This window comes from Schistocerca gregaria, chromosome 4 (assembly GCF_023897955.1).
Source record: "Schistocerca gregaria isolate iqSchGreg1 chromosome 4, iqSchGreg1.2, whole genome shotgun sequence".
Lineage (NCBI taxonomy): Eukaryota > Metazoa > Arthropoda > Insecta > Orthoptera > Acrididae > Schistocerca > Schistocerca gregaria.
In genome coordinates, this window is record NC_064923.1 from 214,385,338 (window position 1) to 214,397,558 (window position 12,221).

General features: G+C 44.4%; 1 protein-coding gene across 1 annotated transcript in view; it reads right to left on the reverse strand.

The window, feature by feature from the left end:
• LOC126267658 (synaptic vesicle glycoprotein 2A-like) overlaps positions 1 to 12,221 on the reverse strand; it is a 198,353-nt gene that overhangs the window by 43,771 nt on the left and 142,361 nt on the right. The window contains exon 8 of the mRNA XM_049972957.1: positions 9,881 to 10,097. Coding sequence (XP_049828914.1) covers positions 9,881 to 10,097 — 217 coding nt within the window. The remainder of the gene's footprint in view (positions 1 to 9,880; positions 10,098 to 12,221) is intronic.

Here is a 12,221-nt window from a genome sequence, read left to right on the forward strand (position 1 = left end):
TCTATTTATGAGACAATATCTGACAACAGTAGCGCAAATGCAGGAGTTGCATAAAATAGGCAAAACGCAAATTTCCACATTAACTCTCTGCTTACCGGAAAATCTGTACAACCTTACCTACCAGACGGGCTTCTCGGGAACATCTTGTTTAAATTGACATAAATTGAATCTATTTTAAATAGAAAGACATTTTCATTCTGCAGCGAAGTGTGCGCTAGTATGAAACTTCCTGGTAAGTTAAACCTGTGTGCTGTACCGAGACTGGCAGTCTGGACTGTTGTCTTTCGGCCTCGCGTTCGAGTCTCAGTCCGGCACACAGTTTTAATTTGTCACGAAGTTTCGCAATTTTGACCACTTATCACGTAAAGCACCTTTGAGTTATAAATACTTTTAAAATAATTTTATTCTTTTAAAGGTTAAATTTTAAAATACAGAAATTTTATTTTAACTGGTAGTTTTTTGAGGATATATAGTTTATTCTAATTCTACACGAAGCGCTTTTATAATGCAATTCTTACTGGAAATTTCCGCAGGCTCCACAGACAATAGCAGAATGTTCCAAGCACACAGGTCTGATGCACTTGTAACACCCTCATTATAGCGTTGGTTACACATGGAAAGAGCTAAGCGTCAGTAACAACTTTGTTCTTACAAAATTGTTAAGGCTTTCGTGGCCAACTGTTGACAAACTGACCTTAGGTTTCTGTCTCGGGCCCTTCCGCCGACGTTTGTTTGATGATTTTGTTGACGTTTCACCAGAACGAGTGGCTGCCGTTGTTGAAATTCTGACGGTGGACTGTAATCGAACTGTTGTTTCCCTCTTCCTACCTGCAACGATCATTAGCTGCTGTCATGTTTGTGTATTTCTGTAGCTTCTCTGAACAAGCAGATGCGATAGCTCTTCTCTACAGCGAGAACTTCAGCTTCGGTGAATTCTACTGTGAGGTCGGTGTACACAGCGGGTGCTCCGCCACAGTCAATTTTTCCATCTACTCAAACCTGCTATGCCATCAATGTTCGGTGGTCCTGGTGTGGACTGATCGTCCAGTCATTCCGACATAGACTATCCCGCGTATACGTAGTATGCGGCGTATCCCCGACATCGCAAGTGGTCGCTTTTCTCCTTTTCCGATCAGAGACAGTCTTTGATATTCTTCATCGGTTTGTAAATAGTCTATATGCCGTGTTTGCGCAATATACGGTCGATTCTGTACGTCACTCTGGGAATGAAAGGCAGAAATACTGTGCCCACCATTTCTCTTTTTTCCGATGTGTCACTTCACCGAGTGTTTGATTCTGTGGCACTTCATATGTGACTAGTGTAATACCTGTTGCTCCTCAGGACACTTTCCAGGTGTTGCATGGGGAAAATTCAATGTTGGAATGGCTGGACGATCAATCAGCACCAGAACAACGAACATAAGCGGCATTGCAGATTGGTGCATTTGGAGAAATCGGCCGTGGCGGAGCACGCGCTGTGCAAGACCGAACACACAGTGAAATTCGCCGACAGGGAAGATCTCGCTGTAGGGAAGAGCTATCGCACCTCCTTGTTCAGAGAAGCTATAGAAATACGCAAACATGACAGCAGCGAACGGCCGTTGCAGATAGCAAGAGGGGACCCGCAGTGGAAATGACCACGGAAAAGCCCTTGGACGTTAGCGCCCCAGCTTCATACAATCTGCCGCCGCGAGCTCAACTCCAGTCTACCTCCAGCAATTTAGCATGGAGCTTCGTCAACGCCAGGCGCTCGTTCTAGCGGAAAGTCAGAAAAATTATCAAACAAAAGTCGGCCGAAGAACCCGAGACGCAAGCCAACGGGCATCTTGTCAGTATTGTTCTTCCGAGCAACATAAAAGGCTATCACCCCAGCTGGTTGAAAACCAAATAATGGTGGTGGTGGTTAGTGTTTAACGTCCCGTCGACAACGAGGTCATTAGAGACGGAGCGCAAGCTCGGGTAAGGGAAGGATTGGGAAGGAAATCGGCCGTGCCCTTTCAAAGGAACCATCCCGGCATTTGCCTGAAGCGATTTAAAACCAAATAATATTGGGTATATTTGACGTCCTTTAGATGTAATAAAATCGGCAGGTAGTTAACATTTGTTTCCTCGCGTGGTCAGTCCTCGTTACAACAAATAATGAGCTAAATCCAGAGATGTAAAAAAAATTGTCATGGGTGATATTATGTCCAGACTTTTCAAGTTCAATCACTAGAGTTTTAACAACATTCTCTCCAAGTCGCGCAGCTCTGGTTTCTTCCTCCTTCCCCAAATACACTCTCATCTTCTACCAGTAGCTTTGTGCAGTGTGAAAAATTGCATATGTACCAGGTTTTTATGGCACGTATTGTCAAAGTGGACAGCAACGTCAAGATATAACTAATTGTTCATCCACTGTCATGCACCATCCTGGAATGTAGGCATCTTTCATGGCACTTTCCTACATCTCAAAAAGTGTTCTGATTGGTTCTATTATGCCACTTGACCCGTGTTCACATCAGACAGGTGCGCTTTCAAAGTACATCCATGGAAAGTGGTTGAAGAACAGAGGACACAAGAGTAGGCGACAAAGTGTTCGACATCTACGCCACATCAACGAACGCGGATGTCGGAGACTTGTCAGCGCTGTAAAACAGGATGGACAGCGATCTGTGGCAGAGTACAATGCTGGCTCAAGAACAACTACTGTTTCGGAGCACACTGTTAAGCGAGTGGTTCCTCAGGGGACGAGCCCCTGTTGGCACAACGATATCGTCCATTACTATTGCAGTGGGGACTGGATCGCCGCGACTGGCCCATGGATCAAAGGGAAAGTGTACCCTCGTCGGATGGATCACGTTCTTACTTCACCGGGCCGGTGATCGTGACCGGATACCTTGCCGTTCAGGCGGACAGCTGCTCAAACGTGCCCGACGCAATGATCACAGGCCAGTGTTACGCTATGGGATACATTCATCTGGATTTCCATGGAAGCTGTGGTAGTAGTGGAAGGCTCCATGATAACTGTGGGCTACATAAACAATACTGCGGTCCATCAGCTTCCCTCCGTGCTTGTCTTTCCCGAAGGCGATGGCATCTTTCAGCTGAACAACCATATCATAAGGACATAATGCAACAATCTGATCGTGAACTTACGTCAGTGTCTTGGCTACCAAATTCACCTGATCTGGACGTTATCGGGGGCCAGCACGGGGCGCACAAAGCACGGCCCATAATTTAGGATATCTGCGTGACCTGTGGAGAGATATCTGCCGCCACATACCTTCAGAAACCTACCAAGCACTTGCTGAAATCATTCCACGCAGAATCTCTGCTTTATTGCACCAAAAGGTGAACCAATACGTCATTAAACAGGTGGGCACAGAGACTAGACTCATCAGTGTAATGCTACTTGCAATAGTTGTTTCCTAATAAAAAAAGTGAAGTTGATTTCACACTTTTACTTGTCATAGTACTGTTATTATTATTATTATTGTTATTATTATTACTAATGGGAAAGAAAGAAAAGAAAAAGTACACGTTTCTAACATGTACAGGAACTTCTCTCCCCTGTCTGTGTCTCTCCCCCTACCCCATCGCTTGTCCATCTCCTCTTTCTTCCCCGCATCTATCCATCACCTCCTCTCCCCTTTCTCTGTGCATCTTCTCCTCCTTACCTCTCTCTACATCTGCTGCTACCCGAACTCTCTGTCCATCTCCTCCTTCACGTTTTCTATGTTCACTTTCTCCTACATCTTTTTCCATCTCTTCATCCCTCTCTCTGACTTGAGCCTTGTTTATTGTTATTCCAAATTCAGATTCCGTACCATTATTCTAATCATAATTGTATACGCCATGAATAAACTATATTTATATTTTGTATATTAAGAAGCACATAGTCTACACATGACTAATCGTTTATTACAGTAACGTGCAATTTCGGAGCATTCAGTCAAGAACTTACGGATATTAACGATATTGAACAAAGCAGCATTTACATTTTATAACGTTTTCCCTTTTATTACATACATATTACATACACTGACAAAAAAAATCACAACACCAAGAATTTGTGTGCCGTAAAGGGATGTTGATAGGGGTGTTTTTACATCTGAAAGATATCAACTTAAACTTCACGCCAGTCACATAAAGGTGGTGCTGGTAGCGCCACTATCAGAATGCAAATCAGGTTTGCTTTAAACGCACGCTGTAACTGTCGTGAATGTTAGTTGTCTTTAATGCGACAAAGACGCCATTATGAACACCTCCCGGAGTTTCAACGAGGTCATGTAATAGGTTTAAGAGAAGCTAGATATTCCATTTGCGATACTGCGGAAAGACGTGACAGAAATGCAGCCACCGTACATGACTGCTGGCAGCGATGATCACGAGAAGTAAAAGTGTGAAATCAATTTAATTTTTTTATTAGGAAACAACTATTGCAAGTAGCATTACACTGATGAGGCTACACTCTGTGCGTTTCTGGATGAGGTATCGAATATATTGCTTCCCCCTACTTACACCTCCCGAGGAGATCACGAATGTAAAATTAGAGAGATCAGCGCGGGCACGGAGGCTTTCAGACAGTCGTTCTTCCCTCGAACCATACGCGACTGGAATCGGAAAGGGAGGTAATGACAGTGGCACGTAAAGTGCCCTCCGCCACACACCGTTGGGTGGCTTGTGGAATGTAAATGTAGATGTAGATGTAGAGAATGTACGGTCCCAAGGAGACCAGGCTCCAGACGACCACGTGGCACTACCAAAAGCGAAAACCATCATGTTTGGTTCATGTTCGGTATATAGCTCTGGCGTCATACTACATCTGCAGCAGCAATTTGAGCGGCACTTGACACTACCGTCACCCAATTATCTATTACACATCGGTTACTTTAAGATTAGTTCCGAGACAGACGCCCTATAGCATCTGTGTCAAACCACCACCATTTCTGACTTCAGTGCTGTCAAACTGGAGATAATTGGAGGGCAGCATGGAGGTTGTCCTCTCCCCGTGAACCACGGACCTTGCCGTTGGTGGAGAGGCTTGCGTGCCTCAACGATACTGATAGCCGTACCGCAGGTGCGACCACAACAGAGGGGTATCTGTTGAGTGACCAGACAAACATGTGGTACCTGAAGAGGGGCAGCAGCCTTTTCAGTAGTTGCAGAGGCAGCAGTCTGGATGATTGACTGATCTGGCCTTATAACATTAACCAAAACGGCCTTGCTGTTGTGGTACTGCGAACGGCTGAAAGCAAGGGGAAACTACAGCCGTAATTTTTCCCGGGGGCATGCAGCTTTATACTAAAAGGTATCAGATAGATTATATAATGGTAAGACAGAGATTTAGGAACCAAGTCTTAAATTGTAGGACATTTCCAGGGGCAGATGTGGACTCTGGCCGCAATCTAATGGTTATGAACTGTAGATTAAAACTGAAGAAATTGCAAGAAGGTGGGAATTTAAGGTAATGCGACCTGGATAAACGGGCTAAACCAGAGGTAGTACAGAGTTTCAGGGAAAGTATAAGGGAACAATTGACAGGGATGGGGAAAACAAATACAGTAGAAGACGAATGGGTACCTCTGAGGGATAAAGTAGTGAAGGCAGCAGAGGATCAAGTAGGTAAAAAGACGAGGGCAAGTAGAAATTCTTGGCTAACAGAAGAAATATTGAATTTAATTGATGAAAGGAGAAAATATCTGATGAGGTTATATATATATATATATATATATATATATATATATATATATATAAATGCAATAGATGAAGCAGGCAAAAAGGAGTACAAATGTCTCAAAAATGAGATCGACAGTAAGTTCAAAATGGCTAAGCAGGCATGGCTAGACGACAAATGTAAGGATGTAGAGGCTTACTCACTAGGGGTAAGATAGATACCGTCTACAGGAAAATTAGAGAGACCTTTGGAGAAAAGAGAGCCACTTGCATGAATATCAAGAGCTCAGATGGGAACCCAGTTCTAAGCAAATAGGGGAAAGTAGGAAGGTGAAAGCAGTATATAGAGGCTGTATACAAGGGCGATGTACTTGAGGACAATATTATGGAAATGGAAGAGGATGTAGATGAAGATGAAATGGGAGACACGATACTGCGAGAAGACTTTGACAGAGCACTGAAAGACCTGAGTCGAAACAAGGCCCCGGGAGTAGACAACATTCCATTAGAACTACTGACGGCCTTGGGAGAGCCAGTCCTGACAAAACTCTACCATCTGGTGAGCAAGATGTACGAGACAGGCGAAATACCCTCAGACTTCAATAAGAATATAATAATACCAATCCCTAAGAAAGCAGGTGTTGACAGATGTGAAAATTACCGAACTCTGAGTTTAATAAGTCACAGCTGCAAAATACAAACGCGAATGATTTACAGACGTTTGGAAAAACTGGTAGAAGCCGACCTCGGGGAAGATCAGTTTAGATTCCGCAGAAATGTTGGAACACGTGAGGCAGTGCTGACCCTACGACTTATCTTAGAAAATAGATTAAGGAAAGGCAAACCTACGGTTCTAGCCTCTCCCCGATGTTATTCAATCTGTATATTGAGCAAGCAGTAAAGGAAACAAAAGAAAAATTCGGAGTAGGTATTAAAATCCATGGAGAAGAAATAAAAGCTTTGAGGTTTGCCGATGACATTGTAATTCTGTCAGAGTCAGCAAAGGACTTGGAAGAGCAGTTGAACGGAATGGACAGTGTCTTGAAAGGAGGATATAAGATGAACATCAACAAAAGCAAAACGAGGATAATGGAATGTAGTCGAATTAAGTCGGGTGATGCTGAGGGAATTAGATTAGGAAATTAGACACTTACAGTAGTAAACGAGTTTTGCTATTTGGGGAGCAAAATAACTGATGATGGGCGAAGTAAAGTGGATATAAAATGTAGACTGGCAATGGCAAGGAAGCGTTTCTGAAGAAGAGAAATTTGTTAACATCAGGTATCGATTTAAGCGTCAGGTAGTCGTTTCTGAAAGTATTTGTATGGAGTGTAGCAATATATGGAAGTGAAACATGAACAATGAATAGTTTGGACAAGAAGAGAATAGAAGCTTCTGAAATGTGGTGCTACAAAAGAATGCTGAAGATTAGGTGGGTAGATCACGTAACTAATGAGGAGGTATTGAACAGGATTGGGGAGAAGAGAAGTTTGTGGCACAACTTGACTAGAAGAAGGGATCGGTTGGTACGACATGTCCTGAGGCATCAATGGATCACAAATTTAGCATTGGAGGGCAGCGTGGAGAGTAAAAATCGTAGAGGGAGACCAAGTGATGAATACACTAAGCAGATTCAGAAGGATGTAGGGTGCAGTAGGTACTGGGAGATGAAGGAGCTTGCATAGGATGGATTAGCATGGAGAGCTGAATCAAACCAGTCTCAGAACTGAAGACCACAACAACAACAACAACAATGGAGGTTGTGGGGTAACAGGCGAGTTGTAGCGCCCTGGAAATATTCTAAGTTCAGAGTTGGCATGGCTGCGCGGGGGCCCATCGGTGGGCTAAAGCCAGGCAGCAACCACGAGGTACGATATGTTGAGCTTGAGGGGTAGAATACTGTGATGACGCTGTGTCGATGAAGGAGACACGCTGGGAGTACCAAAGATGGCGCACTTTGTGAAACCTTAATGGCAGACATTTCATAGTTCATATAGAAATTACTAGTAGCCAGAGGAACTATGATACCTCAAAAAGAAACATGCACATTACCATTATTTGCACAACGATTATGATGACGTTATCAGATTTTTAAATATCTTTATTAGTTTAAAGTTTAGTAGCTGATGATAAGTTATGCAAGTAACACACAGCAACGAATTTCCAAATTCTAAACGCTTCATCCGATTTCGTCGATCAATGTGTGTTCAGCAAGCTATTAGCGTAAACCTAAATTGGTATGAATTACAGGCATGTAACTTTAATAGTGCATGTAGCAACATGGTTATAAATATATTTATTCATCTATGTCTTTGATTATATCCGATATATACTATTCATGAAGAAATTGGTTAAATGTTTACTGAGTTTTAGAAAGCACAGAGACACTAGGCCACGGGCTTACCTTCTTTAGATATTCCTTTGATATATGTTTACTTAATTTGTTTATGTATTTATTAATGTGTGTTAGAGCGTATTTATGGTCCAGCCGTAGGAATATTTATTTAATTTCAAGTTATTTAAATGTAAATCCAGTATTTCGAATGTGTTTCATTACGTTTGTGTGGATACGTTGGCTTGGAGCCATGGAGGGAGTGCTCTCGTCAATCACAGCGCTCGTGAATGGGGAGACTGGGTGGAAGTGCCAGAAGAGTTCGGGAGAGGACACAGGGGAGTCTGGGACAGTACGGAGCAAGGGACGCATGGTGGCGAGAGACACTGCGAGTGTGAAGCGCTGTGCATGTGGTCGGGTGAGATAAACACTTTGGAGTGCGGACTTGTGAACCTGTGAGATTTCTGAGGTTTCTACACTGTGTCCTTACTGCATGTGTCGGTCTTCCCCAGGACATTTCATTGAGAAGCAGAGGAAACTGAAACTTGCACCAAACGACATCCTGGTCAGCTTTGATGTTGTTTCGTTATTTACGAAAGTGCCACTCAGTGACACTTTGGAGCACATTGGTTTTCAAACCGACAAGGAAGATCAAAGAGTGTCTTAGAACGGCGAAGGAGAAAAGAGACCCACTTTCAATGTCGGTAATATACCAAATAGCATGCACATGCTGAAGAATTTATGAAGGAATGACTGGACCATCAGTTAACACCAGGATCAAAGATCATAAGCGACATTGCAGGTTGGGGCAGGTGAAGAAATCGGCTGCGGCAGAGCACGCACTGAATGAGACCGACCACGTAATAAAATTCGCCGACACGGAAGTTCTGGCTGTAGAGAAGCACTATCACACGCGCTTGTTCAGAGAAGCTGTAGAAATACAAAAACACGCGAACAGTTTCAACAAGAAAGAGGAAAGGCTTAAGGTAAACGGATCCTGGCTTCCCGTACTGCAGCGAACGACCGTCGCAGGTAGCAACAGGAGCACCGCACCGGAAATGACTGCAGAGAAGCCCTTGGACGTTGGCGCGCCAGGTACACATAGACTGCAGCCGCGAGCTCGGCTCCAGTTCACCACCGGGAATGGAGGGTGAAGCTTTGACAATGCCAGCCACTCGTGCTGGCGAAACCTCAGAGAAATCATTAGATGAACGTCGGCCGAAGAACCCGAGACAGAAGCCAATAGGTAGTTTCTCATTAAACCAGTTCTTAACGCACCAGCATTTCACAATAGCAGGGGTTACGTCGAGCTTAGATTAACCTTGCAATGTTTATCACTTAGACATGTTAGCTAGACAATTGTATTTCCTAAATTTTAGTACTCTTCATTGCTTTTTGGTGTTGCGATTTTTTTTCCGTTAGCGCATATAAAAGATGACGTTCCAATAGGTACATAAAAACAGTTGAGTATAGGAAGGCAAATCTTTGTGTCACAATTTCAAAGCAAAGCATGAAGAACATTCGGAAATTTGAGATTCTGAAGAAGCGCACAATTGCATTTTTATTTATACAAATTATTGTTATTATTCAAAATCAAATGGCTCTGAGCACTATGGGATTTATCATCTAAGGTCATCAGTCCCCTAGAAAGTAGAACTACTTAAACCTAACTAACCTAAGGACATCCATGGCCGAGGCAGGATTCGAACCTGCGACCGTAGCGGTCGCGCGGTTCCAGACTGAGGAGCATAGAACCGCTCGGGCACAGGAGCCGGCTATTATTATTATTATTATTATTGTTATTATTATTACAACGTAGCCTTGTGTCCCTCGAAATCAGTAGCAGAGTGGTGGTTGCCTCGTTAGCAGCGTGAGAAGCGCGGCGGTACTCACGGGCACGCAGGCGACGGCCCCTGCAGTGCCGTTGCCGCTGGCGGTGTCGAAGGCCGCAGAGGCGACGGCCGCGGCCAGCGTGGCGTTGCGCTCGCGGAAGGTGAGCGCCTCGCACATGTAGGCGTCCTGCCCCTCCAGCCCCAGCAACCGCTGCGCCTCGTAGAACTCCTCCATCGTCGTGAAGATCTGCGGCAGCCACAGCCGCACCGTGTTCAGGCTGGAACACCAGGCCGGCCACGTACTGCTGACAAGGTGTCTGACACTGCACGGGTATATTAGGGTGTTAGGATGGTGCATCTTGGTATTCCGGTACCTTTCGGTTTGTTTATCGATTGACATTTTTTTATTTGTAGTTTACTGTTGATATTGGAGTTTATATATTATCATTTCGTCACTTTGAGTTATTGTGTGGAAATATGGATGCCAGAAAATGAAATGCCAAGTGGAGAAATCGGAAGGTTTCCAACATAGTCATCTGAGTTCAATAAAGGGGCGACAGCAACGGAGGCAGGCAGAAACATTCGTGCCTTGTTCGGGGATAATGCCATTGGACAGAGCACGGCAATACAATGGGTTTTTCGTCTTGTGGAGGATCGTTTTGACATTAGTGACACTTCACGATCAGGAAGACTTTTGGGGTTTGATAAAAATCGTTTAAACACAGTAATCCACAGTTATCCATATCAGTGTCCTCTAAAACAATGGCAAATGCGACGATCTGTGACCGTTCCACCATCGAGCGACGTTTGCATGCAGTGGGGAAGATTCAAATATCAGGTGTATGGGTACCGCATGCTCGAAGTCAAAATCACAAAAAATCACTGGGTAGTCATATGTGCATCTCTAGTTGCTCATCATCAATTACCGAGCGGGGTGGCGCAGTGGTTAGCACACTGGACTCGCATTCGGGAGGACGAAAGTTCAATCCCGCGTCCGGCCATCCTGATTTAGGTTTTCCGTGATTTCCCTAAACCGCTCCAGGTAAATGCCGGGATGGTTCCTTTGAAAGGGCACGGCCGACTTCCTTCCCCGTCCTTCCCTAATCCGACGAGACCGATAACCTCGCTGTTTGGTCTCTTCCCCCAAACAACCCAACAGAACCAACCATCATCAATTGTCTCATGAACAACACTGACCATTTGTCTCCTGCACCGTTACTGATGACGAGAAATTGCATCTTTATGCTAACGTACCTCCTCCCATGAACCACGAACTTTGCCGTTGGTGGGGAGGCGTGCATGCCTCACCGATACAGATAGCCGTACCGCAGGCGCCACCGTAAAAGGGGGTATCTGTTGAGAGACCAGACAAAAGTGTGGTTCCTGAAGAGAGTCCGCAGCCTTTTCAGTAGTTGCAGGGGCAACAGTCTGGATGATTGACTGATCTGGCCTTGTAACACTAACTGGTATTGCGAACCGCTGAAACGACAGGGAAACTACAGCCGTCATTTTTCCCGATGGAATGCATCCATTTTTGTGTGGTTAATTGAGGATGGCGTCCTCTCGGGTAAAATAGCCCCCAATAGGATCTCCAGGTGCGGACTACTCAGGAGGACGTCATTATCAGGAAAGAGAAAACTGGCGTTCTATGGATCGGAGCGTGGAATGTCAGATCCCTTAATCGGGCAGGTAGTTTAGAAAATTTAAGAAGGGAAATGGATAGCTTAAAATGGTTCAAAGGGCTCTGAGCACTAAGGGACGTAACTTCTGAGATCATAAGTCCTCTAGAACTTTGAACTACGTATACCTAACTAACCTAAGGACATCACACATATGCAAGCACGAGGATTCGAATCTGCGACCGTAGCGGTCGCGCCGTTCCAGACGGTAGCGCCTAGGGCCGGCTGGATAGGTTAAAGCTAGGTATAGTGGGAATTAGTGACGTTCGGTGGCAGGATTGGATTTAATAACGAATAAAAAAAAAAAACAGGATAGTGTGTAAGCTGCTGTGAACAGGTCAGTGAACGCATTATTGTAGCCAAGATAGACTGGAAGCCCATGCTTACTACAGAGTTACAAGTTTATATGCCGACTAGCGCCGCAGATGACGAAGAGTCTGAAGAAATGTATGATGCGATCAAAGAAATTATTCAGATGGTGAAGCGAGGCGAAAATTTAATAGTCATGGCTGACTGGAAAAGGAAGAGAAGGAAAAGTAGTTGGTGAATGTGGAATGAGGGTAAGGAATGAAAGAGGAAGCCGCCTTGTAGAATTCTGCATAGAGCATAACTTAATCATAGCTAAGACTTGGTTCAAGAATCATGAAAGAAGGCTGTATACATGGAAGGAACTGGAAGGTTTCAGATAGGTTATATAATGGTAAGACAGAGTTTTAGGAACCA